The sequence below is a fragment of the Balearica regulorum genome, chromosome 2, assembly GCF_011004875.1.
Source record: "Balearica regulorum gibbericeps isolate bBalReg1 chromosome 2, bBalReg1.pri, whole genome shotgun sequence".
NCBI lineage: Eukaryota > Metazoa > Chordata > Aves > Gruiformes > Gruidae > Balearica > Balearica regulorum.
In genome coordinates this window covers 64,183,163-64,203,009 of record NC_046185.1, presented here as the reverse complement: position 1 = coordinate 64,203,009, position 19,847 = coordinate 64,183,163, and the positions used below count along the sequence as shown (strand labels likewise).

Sequence of the window (19,847 nt, the reverse complement as noted above, 5' to 3'; positions counted from 1 at the left end):
CAGATGCTACATCCCTGTGCATCATATCAGCCTTACACACTACCTTCCAAAAAGGCTGATCAATTCCAATTCCCATAACTTATTTCTACAAAAACCTCTCAATGCTTCTTATTGGTATTTATTTAGGAATGATGTAATATCAAATGTCTATCCTGAAGCTTTACGTAATGCTGAAAGTATAACTGAATTGAAATGAAATAACCAATTTGGATATTAAACAACTGTGAGGAAAAGGAAGTTAGAAAGAAAAGCTAATTGTTCTCTCACACACCACTGCTTCGTTATATAAATTTAAGAACCAAATAATAGCTACAGTTTAGAATAAAGGGAAGGAAATCTCTCTATATGAAATAAAAAGCAGAAGGGTGACTGCACTTAAAATGTTCTTACATTTTCTGCCATTTGATCACTGTATTTTCATACCCTTCTAGGTAAGTATGAATTTCATCAGCGGCTCGTCAGGCGATATGAATGCCAGTTCATAAGAAGTGTTAAAGAGATTAACAAGCAGAAAAACACCAAGGGTATAATGCACTCTGTTTGAAAGAGACCACTTGCAAAGAGAGCGTTTCCATACCTGTATGGGTACGGATGTGAGCTAGGAAGGCCATGGAATTGCTACTTCTGCACATCTTCCCACAATACTTGCAGACATTGCCTTGATTCTCTTCCCTCTCCCTGTTTATTTGCTCAGTGTCTTCCACAATGTACTTATTCACTTCCCGCAACAGCTCTTCGTGTTGCTCTTTGATGTGGAGAAACAGGCTCTGCTCTGAATCGAAGGGCTCGGTGCACTTCACACACTTAAAGGTAGCGCCTCCTTCGGGCAGCTCCTCCACGCTTGCCTGCTCATTTCGCATGTGCCCAGCGCTCGCCAAGTGCTGGTGAAGGTTGCTCTCTGTGTAAAACGATTTTCCACAGAGTAAACAATGAAAATGTTTTTCTTTTGAAGGATGTTTCATGGCTATGTGAACATTTAGTCCACTCAAACCATCTGCTAGAAAACCACAGTCATCGCAGCGAATACGTGTCGATTCCCCAAGGGAAATTCCTTCTGACTTCTTCCTTTTCCCACCGTTTGGTGAAGGGTCTGCTTTCACTGTGAGCTCACTAGTTCTCACTCCACCTGACATCTGTCCTTCAGCAGAATGGTCAGTGCCCTCCCCATCTTGATGGCTTTTTAACCTCACTATAGAAGAATCAAACTTGCCAAAATTTTGCATTGCCTTTCCTTTATCATCAGCACTGATAACTGTTCCCAAAGCCTCATTACTACTTTCTTGCATGCTCTCAGCTGTTGAGCCATCTGCCTCCCAAAGATCGTTATTTATAGTTACTTCTGCTTCATGTTGTGCTTCCATAAGGGCTTCTTCCTCCTCCCCAGTAGGATCCTCTTTGAAACTTCTGTCACCCTCTAAACTATGTATATTTTGTACCGTTTCTCCAATGTTTCCAGCAAAATTTGATTGCTCTACTGCACTACTTGTTTCTGGAAGAGTTAGCATAAGTGGGTTATTTTTTTTCAGAATGTCTGTGTTTCTACACACTACTTCAGGGTTTTCTCTATTTGCTTCCAAGCTTTCCTTGCCTCTTCCTGAATTCAAGTTTGTGCTGCCTGATCTATTTTGATTTTCTGCAGTGCAATCATCATCTGAGTTGAGCAGCTCCTGACCATGCCTACTTTTCTGCAACTGACAAGTACCTGCTTCTTTAACTGATACCTCCTTGTCAAGTTTAACAGCTTTATCTTTCTGAGGAGTTTGCTGGAATCCCTCACAAAAAAGGTTTTCTCCTCCATTTTTAGACTCCTCTTCAAGCTCACCTTCTATTGCATTTTGGGAACTGCCACCGTCAGGCATTCCTGGAGATGCATTTTCATCTAAGACAATACACTCTGTTAAGCTTTTATTCATATGATCACCTTCTGCTATGTCATTGGCATGTTTCGTTTCACCTAAAACAGTTTTCAGTTCTCCTGCACTGTGAAGGTGCTTCTCTTGAGACAAAGCAGCACCATTTTTAGTGATATTTGTTGTGTGTGCTTCTTCCCCAGAAGAATACACATGAGATTCTCTTCTAATTTTATGTTTCTCTGTTGCTGCATGCCTAATCATCTCTCTGCGAGTAACAGCATAGTAGTCACAAGCCATGCAGTAATATTCAAATTGTTTAGTATGTTTTCGTTTCACATGCAGCTCTAAAGAAGAAGAAGAATGAGCAATGAAGCTGCAGTGTACACACTTGTTGTCATTTGCACCCACTGCTCTTCTCTGGAAGCATGGGTCACCATCCTGAGTAACCCTAGCTGGTTCCAGAAATATACGTTGGTTTGTATTTAATGGATTGCTAGTATGCTCCAGATCTGGCAGCCTACTGGTATTTGCAACTTCTAGCTCAGCATCTCCTTGCTCAACTTCCTGATTGTCTAAGACAGAATTTTCCAAATCTGATGACTGGCTACAATCCTCAACATGTTCATACAAGGCAGTCATGGGGCTGTTAACCTTCTTGCTCATGGATTCAAAATTACCTCCTTCGGGGCTAACGATGATCTCCGAGTTCTGTTTTCCACACCCTTCTATTTCAACACGACTTTTGTGTTTTTTTGTTGCACAGTGGCGTTCCATATCTCCTTTGGTTACAGTGTAATAATTGCAAACTTTACACAAGTAGCTGTACTGATGACTATGCTTTCGTCTGATGTGAACAGTTAAGTTTGTAACACTGGAGGCCAAAAGACCACAATGGGTGCATGTCCTAGAAATAGTGCCTTTGAGTTTCCCTTTTTTGGATGCATTAGCTAAAACCAATTCATTTTCACCAATCCTTTGATCAAGTGGAACCAATTCCTTATTTCTCGATATGTTTTCCACAGAGGAGAATGAGACGTGTGTAATTTCTTTATCCAACTCTATATTCCCACTCCCAGAAACGGAAGGATCCACCACCGTTTTAATACCACCAACACCAACACAAACCTTTTCAATACATTCTTCAAAACGTAGTCCAATGTTGTTTTTCCTGGCATTTTCAAGGTGCTTGCTTCTTTTGATATGCTTCTCCATCCCTTCCTTACTCAGTGAGTAGAGATTACACGCTTTGCAAAGGAAGTGATACTCCTGTGCATGTCGGAGTTTTATGTGCCTTGTAAGAACTGTGGAAGATCTTGTCTTATAAAAACACTTTTTACATTGAAATTGTGTTTTATTCAGAACAGAATGCTTTAGCTCATTTCTATGATTCATGATGGAAGAGTCTGGAGTTTTTGCTTTCATTGATACTTCCATTTCCTTTGCAAGATTTTGGCTATTGTTTGATACTGAGTCAGCATAAGTTACCACTTGCAAGGTCCGATCACTATTACTCAATGGAGTAGCTTGCTGAAATAACGAACCATCATGTTTTTCATTTTTTTGATGATTTAACAGCTCTTCTTCCATTTGAAAAAAAAGAATGCAAGTTGGACAACTATGGGACATATTATGCGCTTCACTCATATGGCTTCGAAGGCTGATCACATTCAAGCTGGTAAATGAACAGAGTTGACAATTAAAGCTACAACCACCCATCTGGTGTTTACTGTCCTGACAGTGCTGCTTCATGTCTTCCCTGACTCCAGAGGAATAACTGCACGTCTGACAATGAAACTGGATCCTTTTTCTATGAAGCTTTGCAACATGAATTTCCAAACTTTTTCTGTTCTGAAAAACATGACCACAATCAATGCAAGTATGAAGAATACCATGACCAGCAGTAAGTTTAACATCAGAATCTTTAGTATCTGTAGTGCTGGAAGAAAGGGTATTTGGCTTATCTTCAGCAAGATCTTGTATTTCTGAAGTAGTATTACAATTACTTTTAGCATCTGTTTCTAATTCTGTATGTGACATAGGGCTTGAATCACCTGGTTTAAGCTGTGTGCTGGAGATACGCTTCATGTGTACTCTCCGAGTTGCAGACTTGCCTCTCTTACTATTACCCAACAAACTGTACCTTCTTTTAACCTGCCTTTTTAATCTAAAAGACCTACTCTGTCCAAATGAAGACCTTAACAAGACAAAGTTCCTTTTATGTTCCGGTCTATCAAATCTCCTTGTCATTTTTAAACTGCTAACTAGCTTTTTGCTAGTTAGAGGGAGTTCTGTTTTCTGCACGGTATTTTCTGAGGGTCCTGCTGTTTCTAGTTTTTCAGTACAGACTTCATGCTTTCCTTCTACACTGGAAGAAGGCAACGTTTCTTCTGTCATAGTATCTTTTTTTTCTGTGGGAACATTTGAAGATGGTATCATTTCAACAAATTCAGAGCCATCATTTTGTTTAGACAAGCTTACTTTTGAGCCTTTCAGTGCACTTAATTCTTTTGCATCAGCAGTTCTGGCCCTTAATTTACTGGTCCCAGGTTTTGCTCTAACATTCCTCTCTTTGGTTGGAGTAGATTGGGCTTTTTTAAAGGATTTTTTTGTCAATATCTGTACAAATCCTCCCCGTGCAGCAAGATTTTGGCGTCGAAGGTGCGTCTTGCCAAGGAAATGAGAATTTAGGAGATTTTCCTCGGCACTCTGAAAACCACAAAGATCACAACAAAATATCTTTGATTTCTCATGATCTTGCCTAACATGCGTATGTAATGTTGAACTACATTCAGCTGTGCAACTACAGTGAGGGCATGTTTGCTCTTTGGATTGTTTAGAGGGGCTTTCTGGTTTATGTTCTTCCATATCAGAACACTGATCACTCATTTTGCCTTTAAGATCTTTGTCTATGTTTCCAACTTTATAGCCAACACTCATCTCTTCTGAAGAAGATAAGTTATCAGTAACAGCAGCTGGCACCTCTTGTGAATGTTTATTTTCCTGGTGAATTTTTAATATGGCACCATCAGCACATTTGAAATCACAATGTAGGCACAGGAAATTTGAATTAAATATGTCATCACCAAGACAACTGACGACTCCTTCCTTCTTTACAGCTCCAGCTACTATACTACCTGCTTCTCCAGCTACGACTTTGTGCAATTTCCTTTCACTATCTTTCATGTCTTCTGAAGAACTGCGTTTTCTTTTTCTGGAGACATTTTCAGGTTTGTCTGCTTGAACACCATCCAGGTTTGGTGATCCTGATAGTGCCCTTTTTTTGGCTCCATCCTCTTTTCTTTTCTTTTCAAGGTCTCTGAACACTTCATCTGATGTAAGCCTTATTTTCAGCTGAGATGAAGAGTCACATCCAGCATTTTCCCCTGATGTGTTTCTCTGGGATTCTTCTGTCAACTCACTTTGTAAACTGTCATCAACATCATCTCTCTTCTTATTTTCCTCCCCATCCATTCTTAAAATTATCAATTGTAGATCATTTGGTTTAGTACCTATAAAACAAAAGAGTTATTATTAGTGTTTTATGCACAACGAAAAGTTAAAAAACTCAAGGGAAAAAAAGCAACGTAGCAAATTAAAATCATGGCAGGAAGACAGACACAATGAAAGATACAAGGCTGCATTTTCAGTACGGTGTCTAAAAATCAAACCAACTTCTAGGCACTTGGTTACAGAGCTCTCACTGTGATGAGCACCATGTTAGTGAGCACTGGCTTCAAAGTAATTTACTACATGCTTAAACCTGGGCAGACAAGCCTAACCTTTGTTTCTGGATGCATTTTTAGGACAGAAAACACTAACAGCTTTCAGGGAACCTGCCATGGGATGTTCAGCTTTTCCTGAACTAGAAATCCAGGCTCCCAAATTTCAAAGCTCCTAGGAGGAAATTACCATGACTGCAAGAGCAGGCAAAACAAAGCCACCATAAATTTCAGACATTGTTAGTATGAAGCTTTCTTTCCTTCCTCTGCTTAGATCACCTGCTAAAGACAAAGAGGGAAAACACAAATGTTCTAAAAGAATATGCTGCAAGTATAGTTACCCATCATTCCTAAAATACTTTCTAAAACTTCATTTCCCAATTTGGGGAGGAGTGGGGAGAAAGCAAAAACAGTCATGAAATAGCAGTGCAGAGAAGGGCAGCATCTTTGAACTCCAGCGCAAACTATAACCATGCAAATCCAGTTGCCAAAAGCTTTTGCTCAACTGCCCAGTGTGACCTTCCTGCTCCCAAAAAGATGTCACCACTAGAAAACTAATGCTACCAACACAGTTTATAAGAGGGATAGGGGTTGGAAATAAAATCTTGACTTTTATTACCTTTTCATTTTGATGTGAAGCGATTGAGAATTGAAAATGCATTTCATTTTAACAGATGATTAAATACTAAATGTTTATCTATGTGCTTTACACTATGATTTAAACATCAATTTGTTGCAGATCCAAGTATCCAGTTTTTTGTTCGGTTACCCATTGAATGAGGCCATGACCACAATTGTAAGTACTTCCTGACAAGATTAAGTAATTGCAATGTTGATTCAGACAACACAGGGTACAAAAAAAGTACATGCTGAAAAAAAAAAAAAGCTCATTTTTGAGCACAAGGCAAGAAAGTATTAAACTGGAGAAATATACTCAAATCAGTTGGACTTATTACCTATGGAACTAAAAAAATGCTTTTCTGCTTAATAGTAATTTATGGAAGGCCTATAAGGAATTGAGTGCGAAGTAGTCACATACATTGAACAGTTTTTCAACTGCAGATCTCTCATCGAGCTGAAGTACTGACCAAACTTAAACTGAGCCAGCTATACCTAAATAATGAGATAATAACCACCTCCAGATCACAATAGCCCTTTGGAGGATCCAGATATAGCTGCTCTAACTGCGATTTTCTGATTCTTATACACTAGTATTTTTCTTTATTCACTAAATCATGATAGAAACAATCACAATTAGTCAGAAGTAAAACAATCAGGTCTATATTCTCAGCTGTGTAAGTCAGCATATTGTCAGTATGTTCAAAAACACTACAGCAATTAAGAGCAGAGGAGGATGAAGCCTTTGAAGTGCAAGCTTACCCTGAAAACGTTTATGAGCACTGTTTGGGATACAGAAAAAAAGATCAGATGAAAATTATGTTGTTTAACTGCAGTACAGGTTTATTTATACAACTTGGGAAATATCAAGAAATTACTTCAGTGATGAGTACCGCAAGTCCATCCTTAACTGTTTGTGGGTCCTTTGCCTCGCTGCACCTCCACAGCAGGTTCCCAGCCCACCACTGAGACCTGATCGCTCTTCCCTTGCATAGCCTGGGGAAGAACAGCAGTTTTTTCTCTGCTATACACGACAATTTGCAATCTCAAACCAATTCTCCATCTTCTGTATAGGATACTTTCCTCTCAGACCATCTGATTTATCAGAGAAACTGTCCAGCACTGAACTTACACCTGCATTGGAAATTTCCACTATCAAAGGTTGTATCGGGATAATTAGGGGTTTCTCCGTTGACAAAAATTCATACATTCAAGACATATTAATAAGTAGGGGACTGGTGGCTCAACACCATACTCTCTTCTGACACGCTTCATGCCCATTTAAAGCCATCCTATAATTTAATTTAAACCTTAAAGCGCTGTCACACTGCTTTAAGTCGCAAGCCACTTTCAGCCAGAGATACAGTAATCACCGGAGGTGAATGCTTCCCAGCTGTCACAGGCAGGTATCAGCAGTCTCAGAACATGCTTTTTCTGCCACACCAGTGCAGATTCAGCTCATCTCCACTAGCCACCCGCACACCTCAAAAAAGATGGCTGATTATTTGCATACAGTATCTGCAGGCTTTGCCTTGCTTCTCGGCGTTTGTTCACTAACTCTCCAATAAGAAGGTCATCCTGCTCTGTGCTCTACAAAAATCGTGGATCGCAATCCCAGTTCTGGCGTTCAACCTTGTCTTCAACTCAACTGTATTGCATGAATTAAGGATTTTTTCAAGTGCTTCAGAAAATTTAAAAAAAACCAAACCAGTATTTCCCTTATCTTTGTAAACTGTTTGTAGTCACAACTACAAACTAGTTGCTAGGCAAGCAAATTTCATAGATGCTGCCAATAATTTCAGTATGAAATTAAAATAGTCACATATGTAATACAAAAATGCAAAGGAGCCTTACGCCCCAGCCTTCTTGCCTAATTCCTCCAGATCTGCAAGTAAATGGAGACACTTACCTCTGCGTTCACTTCATGATAAACTTCTAGCAAGCAGACTGGGGATGCACTCTGCTTCATTTACAGGCAGTACTCCTAATGAAGTCAACAGACTCGCATCTATCCCCACAACTAGTAACAACTATTATCAAGGCAATAGCTCCTTGGCTACACAGCACAAGTTAGGTATAGCAACAATTAATGATATGCCTTTACCAGTTTTGTCTCTATCTCACATCTGAGTCTTCAAGAAAATAATCTCCCCCTGCACACCCGTCCCAGAGGCAGATTCTCCTCTGTCCCACCTCCATTTAAATGGTGTCTAAATATCACTACATGGCACCGTTTCCACCTGCATGAAATCATAATCCAGAAAGAATTCTCTACAAAAGAAAACAACTATGAGGAGGTTGCTGTTGTCTCTCTAAAATTACCCTTATGTTAATTAATCTAAAGAATTAAATTGCCTTGAAGTTCTTTCAGTTCTCTCAAAGTTGCCTTTAGGACAGGAGCAAATCTTCTGCGGTAGACAGTAATGGCTATTGTCACTACTTTTTGCTGGGACCACTGTCAGCGATTTGCTGAGCTGTGGTGAGTTCTCCACATCTCAGACAAGATCTAAACCACAACACTGAACCACGTCTCCATCCCTCCCAACGATGATCTTTGCTCAGACAACACAGCTGTGTCTCTAACACAATTTAAGTAGCATATGCCTCAGCTTCCTGGATGGGAGAGTAGTGTCCCACACCCAAAGGGAGCTGTGGGCAGACCTCTACTGAGCTCCCTACATGGATTTATTGCACAAATGACTACTACTACTTGAAGGATGCATTCAGCATGCCATAAGCCTCCTCTAGGCAAAAGGAGCCTATAGTGCTTCTTCCTCTGCTGCGAGCTTCTCTCCTGAAAGCCCCTTTTCAGATTTGCCACAGGACAGGAGGACAATGGCAAAGCAACAAACTGGTAACAAATCTGGGTGGTCTTAATCCTCAACCTGCATAAGCCAATTCACCTCTGCTCTCATCAAAGCCACTACACTAATTAAGGGCTAGCCTACAGTTGGTATTAATACAGGAACCGATGCATCAGAGAAGGCAACAGCAGCACTCCGAGTCTGTACAGTCCCAGTGACCACATGATACATAAGGTTAAATGGGTTTCTTTTTGCAAAATTAGTCTTGGATCAAACCTTAGTCTGGCACAGGGATTGTCATCAGGAACAAAGAATCAGCATCTGGGATTTGATTAAATCAACTGGTAACCAAAACCACAAGTAACCCTCTGCAGCCATGGCAACTTACACACATGCTTAAGTCTAACTCCTACTTATTAGTGTGACTGAATAAGCCTTTTGATATCTATGTAATGCTGGCCAAGTCATATAGCAGAAGAATTGGGGAGGAATAGCTCGTGAACTACCTTATTCATGGACCAACAAAACTAAAAATGATGCAAAATTCAAGCTCTCGTGCTTTTCCTTCTACCTTCAGCTTTTTAAATTAAAGATTCCGGTTACATTTTTACAACATATCTAAAGTGCAACAATATGTAAACACTTAATGTATTGCATAAATAAACCAGAGAGGATTTATATAGGCTCCAAGATTGCACTGATGGTATCACCAGGTACAACACAGCAGACCACCAGAGCACAGGATCAAGCCCAAGCTAAGCAGACAGCAGTTAAATCTTCAGTATTTCCATAGTCTAAAAACCAGTTCTGTCAAACAGCTCCCTCTTAACATCATATTTGATGTTCAAAATGAAGCTGTTCTAACTCAAAAGTGGGTTGACTTTTTGTAATATAAATCTTTTGTTAATGTTCATATAAATCAAGTATAGCTGAACAGATTCTCAAAGGATATGACCAAAAATTAATTTGCCACATTAGCTTCAGGTTAACAAATTCTTCTGCTTGGAGACAGTCATACATTACCTAACACATTTTCAGGTTCTTTGCAGCATACTGCTGTTCGTAAGTTTTGGAAAGAAACCTGTTGTGGCCTCACCATTTGTGCACAGAAAAAGCTAAGCTCAGTAATTCTACCAGAAATATTAGCTAAGTCTTTGACATAATGCTTTTCTTCAATAATTTCCCCAGTATCCAAAAGAAGTTTTTAAGATCTTCAAAAGCAAAATGTTTATGTTACATATGCTACATCCATATAGGCCAAATGTCCAAATCTTTACAAAATATCTAAGGAGACACACACATTTTTAAATTACGAGTACATAATACACAATATTTTGGTCTGTCACAGAAACCAATACAGCTAAAGATTCTCCTCTTTCATGCATTGGGATTTCCAAATGGTCAGGATCACGGAGTTTTTGTTTCAATATTTAACCTAATTTAAAAGCCATCTCACAGTCACAATTCAGCAGCATCTCACCACCTTTAAAGAAGAAAACGAATACAAAAACTGAGAAAAATACCATTTCTTGAGCTGCCACCACCAATTTTTACCAGATAATAACACAGATTTTTGTATTCTTCCTACAATGATTTTTGTATATTGATATAGTATCTGGTACAGTTCTATACAAAGACATCAGTCATTTGCAGACAGAAGATCTTTTCTTTGATGGAAATAAAGAACATTTTGGTTAAGTGTTTGCTCTCTATTTTTTTTTCTTCTGGTCCAAAAAATACTGTATAATTCCTCTATGCAAAAAGGTGGAGACTGTGCAGTTAAGATTTTCAATGTAAGACTTGCATTGCCCTGATCCTCAGGTGGAAGTTAGAAAGTAGTAATCCTAAATTAAGATGAGAAGGACAAGCAATTTAGTGATGATCCATAAACCTGTAATGAACTGCAAAGTTCCTTAACTTGATGCTCAATACGTTTTTATTTACTTCCCTTTTTGGTCAGATGCCACCTCTATAAGGGAAGGGGTATGGATGTGTACAGAAGAATCCAAAGAAAGTATATTTACAAGTACTAAATTCCACGTTGATTTTTATTTTTTATGCTAATCCTGACATTAGAATTCCCAACACACTTCTCAGTCAGTGTATTATCATCTCAAAGTATTCAATACCCAATCTGCAATGTTTGTAAAGGATGTGACATATGGAAAAGAGAGTTTCTTTTTTTTCCAGTAAAAATTCCCCTTTTTTCAGACAATTCTTTCAATGAAATCATGGAACAATGAAGCAAAATCATTTTAATGAGCTCCTTAAATAGCCTGCACAAAACTGAATGTGAACAACTCATCTCAACATATGACCTTTGTGTCAAATAAACATCTTCTCATTTTCAAGGGTATAACATCCTTCCTAAATCAAATCATAGGTCTCTCTTTGGCCTTACAAAGTTACCTCACTTCGTTCAGAGAGACTAATCCAACCAATAATGGAATACAGAAGACAATATAGTTGTTGGTTCAAATGGAACAAAGATCACCTTTATTTGAAGAGTATTCAATGCTAACTGTTACAAACATGTCTCTTCTCTTGCAGCTCAAGAATGCTGGAACTTTGAGCTTTGCATCGTGAGCCTGCTCTTCGTGTAAAGTCAGTCATTTTCCTTGGGTGCCAGGAAGTCTCCACAGGAGACTTCCAAACAAGCTACAGGCTTTCAAAGACTTTGAAACTTCCACACTGATGTATCTACAATAGTTAAAGTAACAAAATAAAAAGCCCACTGATAGTCATCACTTGAGTATCACTGAAAACGGCAAGTTATCTGCACCTATTAACTTCATTTTCTTGCAGGCATCAGAAAGAACTGTAACGGCGTCATGGGGAAACGCACCCTGCGTTACCACTCACATCCTTCTTGCTTCAGCATCCAAACCACTGAAAATCATTCTGAGTGGGCGGAAATTGCCAACATAAAGGAAGTTATGAATTCCTGACATAGAGAATATATTCTTTAATTCACACACCAAAAAAAAAAAAAAAAAAAAAAAAACAACAAAGAAGAGAACAAGGGAAGGCTCCCTTGTCCGTCATCCACTTACTTCAGAAACAGCCAAATGCTGCTAAATGCAGCAATGACCACCGATTAGATCAGCTTTGAAGAGGGAGTCAAAAAAGAAAGATATGGATACAGACTCATTTCAAGTGCTGTCAGAATCAGTAGGCATGTCCAAGACAGAGAATAAGAATCTCCTAAAAGGTGTTGAATAACCCCCAGATCTTCAATTTTTGAACATTTAAAAAGGGATGTATATTTTGAATTGTAAATTCAAAGAATTTTGACTGTTTCCAGAGCAAGGCATACATATAACAACAGCAATAAAAATATGCAACAGAAACTTCTGAGGATCCAAGAAAGATCATATTCCTATAGCACTGTGATATTTATGGATGAAAAGCACTGTCTAAGTATTCTCAAAACACTTTAGAGAGTTTATCAGGTCCATGAAGGAAACTTGCAGGAAAGAAATGTTCATTTTTCACATACGGTAATGAGTCCTGTGGTTTGTGGGAACTCTCAGAATGACATGGTTTCATGCGAGATGCAGTTCTCACTAACTTCACCAATTAAAACTAGAGAAAAGTAAAAAGTAAATGCAATTTGAATCTCTCTTCTACCACAGGCTGTAGGACCCTCTTATGTACAGTGGACCACACTAGAATTCACCAGAGGAAGTGCACAGGCACTATCACTGACATCTGAAACAAAATGTTGGAAGTCTTAACTTATTCCTGCATTTTGGCAGCAAAAGATAACACTAAGTTGAGATTGCTGTTACTTGGAAAGTGGGTCTTGGAATTTTTACCCTAGAAACGTGGTCCTAAAAGCCCTGACTGTTCTCCTTTAACACACAGGGAGTATGACTTTCCTAGACTGCTATTCTGGCGTTTAATACTTGCCAAGATTTACTAAATTTTCATCAACTTCTGCTCAATATTAAACCTAAAAGACAAAAAAAAAAAAAAAAAAAAAAAGATGGCTTTGTTGGCCCCTTGTTTTATACTACCATATCACACGAAAAGCAACAAGAAGCCTCCATCATCACAGCCCAGGACACATTTGTCTACCAACACAGCAGGAGAAGGCTGGAGGAGGTAGCAGCAGCAGCAGCACAGGTGAAAAGGCCGACACAAATGGCCAGCTCTCCACCAACTGACAGCCCAGAACACTTTTTTTTTAAGTAAGTTGAACCAAGATGCAGAAGGGAAGTAGGAACTAGAAAAAACTGCAAGGAAGTAGAAGGGAGGGGAAGAATAAAAAAGATGCATTTTTTTGCATTGAAATGTTCTCTTCTTTTTTTTTTATTAAAAAAAAATTAAAAGAAGATATTGAGCGTTTTTCAGTCATTTGTTACACAGCTACTCACTGAGCAATAGCTCACTGAAGATAAAAAAAGAATCTAGCCTATACCATTTTAAATTAAAGGTAGGCTGATAATAGTTTGCATGTGTTTTATCCACAACTAACACAAGTATGCCAAACACCCAGAGTTAAATAAATAAATAATTTTTAAAAACCCGCAACCACATTTAATGTGAAGTTAGGACACCAAAACTGTAGAAAAGGCGTAAAAAGGAGGAAGGATGGCAGCAGATAGAAAGGGAAATTCAACATGCTTTAAATACTAGCAATTTCTGAGTAATCATTTTAATTGCCTTCCCTGTAGCTCTTTAATGACATTCTAAGGTAAACCAGGCCCACATGGTTTAGCTTACTGTATCTATCTCTGTCTTTTGAATGACTAGGGCAAAGAATGCATGTAATAATTTGTATATATGCAGACGCTTCTCAGTGTTATTGTGTGTCTTGTTTTCCTCCTGTCAGCAGTTTATTCTATAGCTGAGCTGAAAAGAGCTGCGTGAGTTTTTGGCTGAATAGGTAACATAAGGAGTTAGGAATATTTGTGTGGTAGGTTAACAAAGTTTCCAGAGAAGAATACAAACTGTACATATGCTTCTACAGAAAAGGAGAAATTAATAAAAATAAAAGCATTCTGATGACACCTGGTGGCCACTGCACACAAGGAAATAATTGCATTTCATTTGAGAAAAGCATATCAAACTGAAATGTGTTACATGTTTCTTTGGCAGGCATATCTACAGAAATGACAGCTGAGATTATTATCCGTTAGAATATATACTCATTGGAACATATTTGTTTATGTATCTGCATATATTTGTATTATCAGTATTAGCGCCCATAGACATACTGAACAATCTGATTATATATAAAGACAAAACCTGGTTTTCTGAACAATAAAGTAGACATGAGCACACTGGAAGTATTTCAGCTCAATTCTGTAAGTCATATGATAGCCAGACTTTGCTTTCAGGTTTTTTATTTTCCAGCTCAGTTGATTAAATAAGGCAGAGGGCAATGGGGGCAGAAGTGGAAACAGGGGGCTGCCTCACACCGGGGTGCACTTGGAAGGTCTCTGTGCTATAGATGCTGCCCCAAATCCCTGCCACAACACGTTAGTCCTCCAGCACACTTCAGCAAAGCATAAGCAGCAGCAGCAGCCTTAACTTCTTTGTATCACTGGATCTCTAACAAAAAGAAATTAATATCCATCATTAGAAATTAGTATAAAAAGGTGATAGCTGTACACAGTTCTCAGCTACAGAGGGGATAAACCCTTAATGCACAGGGGAAAAGCTGCATGTCAAATCACACCTTTTCTCCTTAATGGTTTCTTATAATACGTGCAAGCAATCACAATAGGGCCACCATCTCCTCCACACCACATAGAGGGATATTGTCCTCCATAACCTTAGATGACCATCACTAAGACTTAAGCCATGCATACCTGTGCAAAGCTTGGCTTCCTCCATAATAACCGTTACTTGCTTTCAGGTGAACCAACCCATGCTTCAGCTGAAGTCAATGAACACCTTTTAAAGCTACATGCTTCTGCATTCTGGGGGTTCCCATTGAATTTTATTCTAATTTCCATCACTGTCCGTGTCAAGGTCGAAACCAATACAAGACAGCAATGGGAGGAGTACAGGCGTGCCAGTAGCAGCGTGAGTCCAAGCACTGGCAATATGAGATGATACAAAAATTATTTGTGACTTCTGTGGTGCCTGCGATACCAGTCAAGAGCTACTATTATGGCACAACATGGAGCCTCTTCCCCATCCCCAAGCCCTTCACCAGAGCTAAGCTGTGTAGGTACAAAAGGAGCCTTCACTCCAGCAGATGACAGAAGAGAGGCCGAAAGCAGAGCAGGCTCCCACTTCTCCCCAGCAAAACGCACTCTTGGTCAGCAGATGGAGAACGAGGGAGGTGGCAGTGCTATAGCAAAGGGCTCTGTACACCCAGCAGAGAAGGACCAGGGGATGCCGTAGCAGCATCCTTCTTAGACTGAAACTGCATCTCCCCAGGACAGGTCCTAGCCAGCTAGAACTGAAGGAGGGAAGGAACTGAGGAGAAGAGACAACCCCTTGCTTTACACCACCATCACCTATAAAAACCCTATTTACCTCTCATCCAAAGCATTCACAGTGCTGATATACTTTGGGAACAACTGCAACGGAGGTTTCAAATGCCACTGCTTATCTATAGTACCTATCTCCCCTCATGTCTCATTGTTTCAATGTGAAAAATTTGGTGCCTACCTCAATCAGTTCCTGAAATTCAGCTATATTCCAGAACTAGCAATATGCCTAAGCGTGTGCACAGTGTCAGCAGGATTCCTCCTAGGCTTGACATGAAGCACACGTGTTCAAGTGCATCCCCAAACAAGGACTCACCCGGCAATTAATTAAAATTTTCATTTCTCCCGCAGGAACAGTGCATGCAGTGCATCAGGAACAGTTGCACTGGGGACCTGACCCCTTCCCTTAAACCTACAAAAATTATGCAGCTTCATTCTGTTACAGCTAAGAACTGCACCTTGCTTACTAGTTTTCTGTTACTTGGGTATCTAGTGTGCAAAATCTTCTCATTACTTTGAAGCACACCATGTAGCAGCTACACAAGACCACAGCGCGTTTCCTTCGGTTGTTGGTTTATCACAAACTCGAATCTCCGGTTGGCACTCACACTATCAAACAGCTCCCCGGGAAATATCACCAACGGAGCCCGGGGTGAAGGGGAGTGTCCTCCTCCACCCGGAGCCCGGCGGCCACACAGAGCCACCACTAACCTGGCCGGCAGCTGGCACAATCAGGGTGGCACCGCAGCCCTCCTCCTCCGCAGGCTGGGAAGACATGTGCTGGTCAACTCGGTGACCTCAGCCATTGCCTCCCGCTCCCCAAATTCCTCCTGGGCAGGGAGAGCAGCATGCTGCCAGACCCTTCCCAGACACAGCTCCCGGCAGCACAGGAGGTCGCAGAAGGACCACACGGCACTTCCCTGGGCAACAGGACCGCGGGAGTTGGGTCAGGGCTGCCACTTGTGTGTGTGACCTCTGTATTTCCTCAATACATCACTTTCTCTGGGGAACACGTTAGTAGAGTGTTATTGCTAAAAATACTACTAATTCCCTGAAAAGCACCGAGTTAAAATCAATCCCACAAACTTTCCTGAGATCAATAGGTTTTAATGAACACAGAAAACATACTCTGTGGCAACCACCGGCAAGTACCCGGAGACCGGGCTAGAGTAAGAAATTACACCCGCTCCAACGCCTTCCTGGGAGAAAAAATACACGTATTACTAAGTAGGCTATTGCTCAGCTCAAATGCCCCCCAGGATCTGAGGGACCACAAGCTCACCCTTATGGGTGACCTGCGTGGGGATTTATCATCATGGCCAAGTGCAGCCAGGACACAAAGTCAGTTTTCCCACCGCAGACCAGGCGGCATTTCGGCGCTCTGCTCTCAGCCAACCGAGCATCCCAAATCACAGACCCAGCCCATTCCTCTGAAGGAGCAATGCGCCTATGGAAAGCAGACTGCAAGCCAAACGGGCTACTTCCTACAGCAAAGGGTGTGAAAAAGAGTATTTAGTCCTGTGTTTCAGTCATCAATAGTCATTTTCTTGGTATTCGTCCTGGGAAAACACTTTTAACAAGTGCTACAGGACTTTTTTTTTTTCCTAGCTGTAATCATCGACGGAAAAGAGACAACAGTCTAAAATTAAAGCTTACAGACAACAGGAGCAAAAATGTTGGTTTTATGTCTTTTACAGTGAAACCTAATATTAAGCATGCTGTTCCATCTTGTATTTTCCAGAACATTTGAGCATTATATCCTATTTTTTTCCAAGCACTATGATTCAGATTTTTGCTTTCCAGTAAATTCCATAAATATTTGATAATCAAATGCAACTTCTGTTTTGTTGGCTCTGCAGCCTTCCTCATTCTAAAGCACCAAATTATTTGCTTTCTATGTGAAGCAGGAAAGGAATTCACTTCTAACAGTAGCCATGTAATTCCATTTTACAATTTAAAATATCATTTTGTCACATATGCCCCATTTTTCTGGAATCTAATATCCTATATTATTTCTATAAACTAAACAATACAGAAAATTTTACTTGTTAAACCACTGGAACAGCACAAATCACAGCAATATAAATATGCAAAGGTTCTTATTACAACTATTCTACTTTTCTCATCAAACTCATTCTGCATTATTGTGCTGAGATCCCAGTATTCTTAAATGCATGTACAATTGAAAAAAAAAATAAATACCCCTCTAATGGCTATGAATTCCTCACAAAATCCTCCCCACACCAAATGTGTACACTTGGACTCTCAACTGCTCAGCAGGCATCCTAATGCTACTACCTGTGTTTTAAATGACTTGAATACCTACACACATCTAAATCCAACTGACATCACTGGGAATAGGGCAATTGAAAGTCAAGATATTTCTTCAGGTGCTTTAAAAGGATTTGGAAGGTAATGTCTGATACCCAGATTTCATTATGTTATCCCCAAAACTTTTTATTCATAATTGAACAAAATTACTTGAACCCATTTTTTTTTTAATTAAAATTAGGGCTTTTTTATTTTGGAAACTCAACAATTAAGAATGCTTAGCTGCATTAATAACTCCTTCTCCAGAATGCTTCAAAAGAAAAATTAAGTTATATTAGACTACTTTTAATAACTTGTAGATTTTGAAAGTGCCCAATTATAAACGAAAAAAGGACTACAGAATAAAGGTAGCAAATGCACAAATTCAATGCTATTAAAAGGCAGACACATAAGATCTCATGTATCTTGTGCCATTTGTAAAAAGGTTGTTTTATTATCAGTGTAACTAATCACAATGAAGCCATCTCTTACAACCAAAGACATTATAATGAATTTTCTTTACAGCTACAGAGAAATGGGATTTGCTGTTCCATATCAAACTAGAACAGGCTGTATAAATTCTTCTTCATATTTATTGTTAAATGTAATTTTTATCTATAAAATCAGCCATGAAATATTAAAAACTGAAACAACAGAATTTATATCCTTTACTTAATTTAGTTTAAACGGTCTATTCACTAAAGAGAGGGAAAAAAGGTTACATATGTATTACAGCATGCCCTCCCCTCTCCCCCCTAACCATTTCCATTATACCCCCCCTAGTTTTTGGAATTTATAACTTGGCTGTAAAAATACACTTCATACTTAGAGTTGGTATACTTTTCCTTTTACAAATTAAAAAAAGAAAAAAAAAAATCTTTTCCAGGAGGAAGGCAAGAAAGGATGTGAGAGAAGAGAAAGAGAAAAGCAATCAGACTGAAAACTTTAATGCTCAGTTGCTTCAATCAGTAAATAAGGGCCATCTTCCAGACTGAGGAACTGGTGGGAGACAGTCAGCGGGCTGCACCGCAGCCCCTGGGTGGATGGGCGCCAGGAACTGACCTCCACCTGCTGCTGACCTGGGCCAGGTTCAGGCTGGCAGACTGGGGAGGAAAACCTCCCTTATCCTACTGCCATCTCCTGGAGTCATCTGTACAACTGGGAATCGGACACACTGAAAATGAGAGAGAACAGCATGAAGCATTAAAATCATCTGCGTCAGAGAAAAGACAAGACAAAACAAACCAGCACATCTTAACAATGAACAATAGACAAAATAGCATGTAAAAAAGGGCTACTCCCAAGTAAAATAACTAAGACTTGAGAATTCAGTAACTGGAGATTGGACAACGTATAGCGCAATGAAAACTGCAACAGAAGGATGAAGGCAGCCAAAAAAACATCAGAAGTTCATGGAAGCCAAAGGATTAAAGGGTATAAAAAGGGCTTTATTTAGTACAGCATGAATAACAATTCATACATAAGAAGGTAGATTCCAAAATGAAGTATGAAATAAGGCTACAAGAGACAAGCAAGCTATGACCTTAAGGTGCAGGCTACAACCTAGGTTATTTCCTACTACCAGCATCTTATTTTCAGCCTTTCCCCTGGAGCACAACAAAAAGCTTAAAACCAAAATGTACCTTCATTTTCAGAGTCCCCATTTTGAAGTCTGAAAGGAATAGAAAGCAGCAGCAAGGGAGCAAAACCCTGCTTTGGTTCTCCCAGTGCAGCTGGGGAGTTGGTCAAGCTGGCAGGAGCAACAAGCAAGCTACGCCGGGTGGCCGCCAGCAGTCACTGTCTCAGTGGCACAAGGGAAGCTGGCAAAGACCTGAAGTGCAGAGATGCTCACGGTGGCCCCAGGCGATGCTGCACTTCTTCCTTTAGAAGAAACCAAGGCCATGGGTTCACACGTAGCCTTTGTTTAGTCTGTAACTAACTTTATTCAGCAGAAAAGGCATTGTCTTAGCAATTCTTTAACTACAGTCCATGAGGCCAACGGGCATAATTTGCAACCCATCCCTGAAACAATACAAATGAGTAACGTTTATAAATTCATTGGTTCTCTACAGTGATTCAGCCTTGGAGGTGGTC

At 39.8% G+C, this 19,847-nt stretch overlaps 1 protein-coding gene across 4 annotated transcripts in view; it reads right to left on the bottom strand.

Annotated features, from left to right (window-relative positions):
• The window catches only part of ZNF407 (zinc finger protein 407), a 348,756-nt gene that overhangs the window by 318,058 nt on the left and 10,851 nt on the right, over positions 1-19,847 (bottom strand). For 2 of the 4 annotated variants that reach the window (XM_075744551.1, XM_075744552.1), the window contains 2 exons: positions 18,816-18,927; positions 578-5,362 (listed from right to left, as the gene is read on the bottom strand). In XM_075744551.1, coding sequence (XP_075600666.1) covers positions 578-5,324 — 4,747 coding nt within the window. In that variant the 5' untranslated portion in view covers positions 5,325-5,362; positions 18,816-18,927. The remainder of the gene's footprint in view (positions 1-577; positions 5,363-18,815; positions 18,928-19,847) is intronic. The other 2 variants (XM_075744553.1, XM_075744549.1) reach the window with 1 other exon arrangement.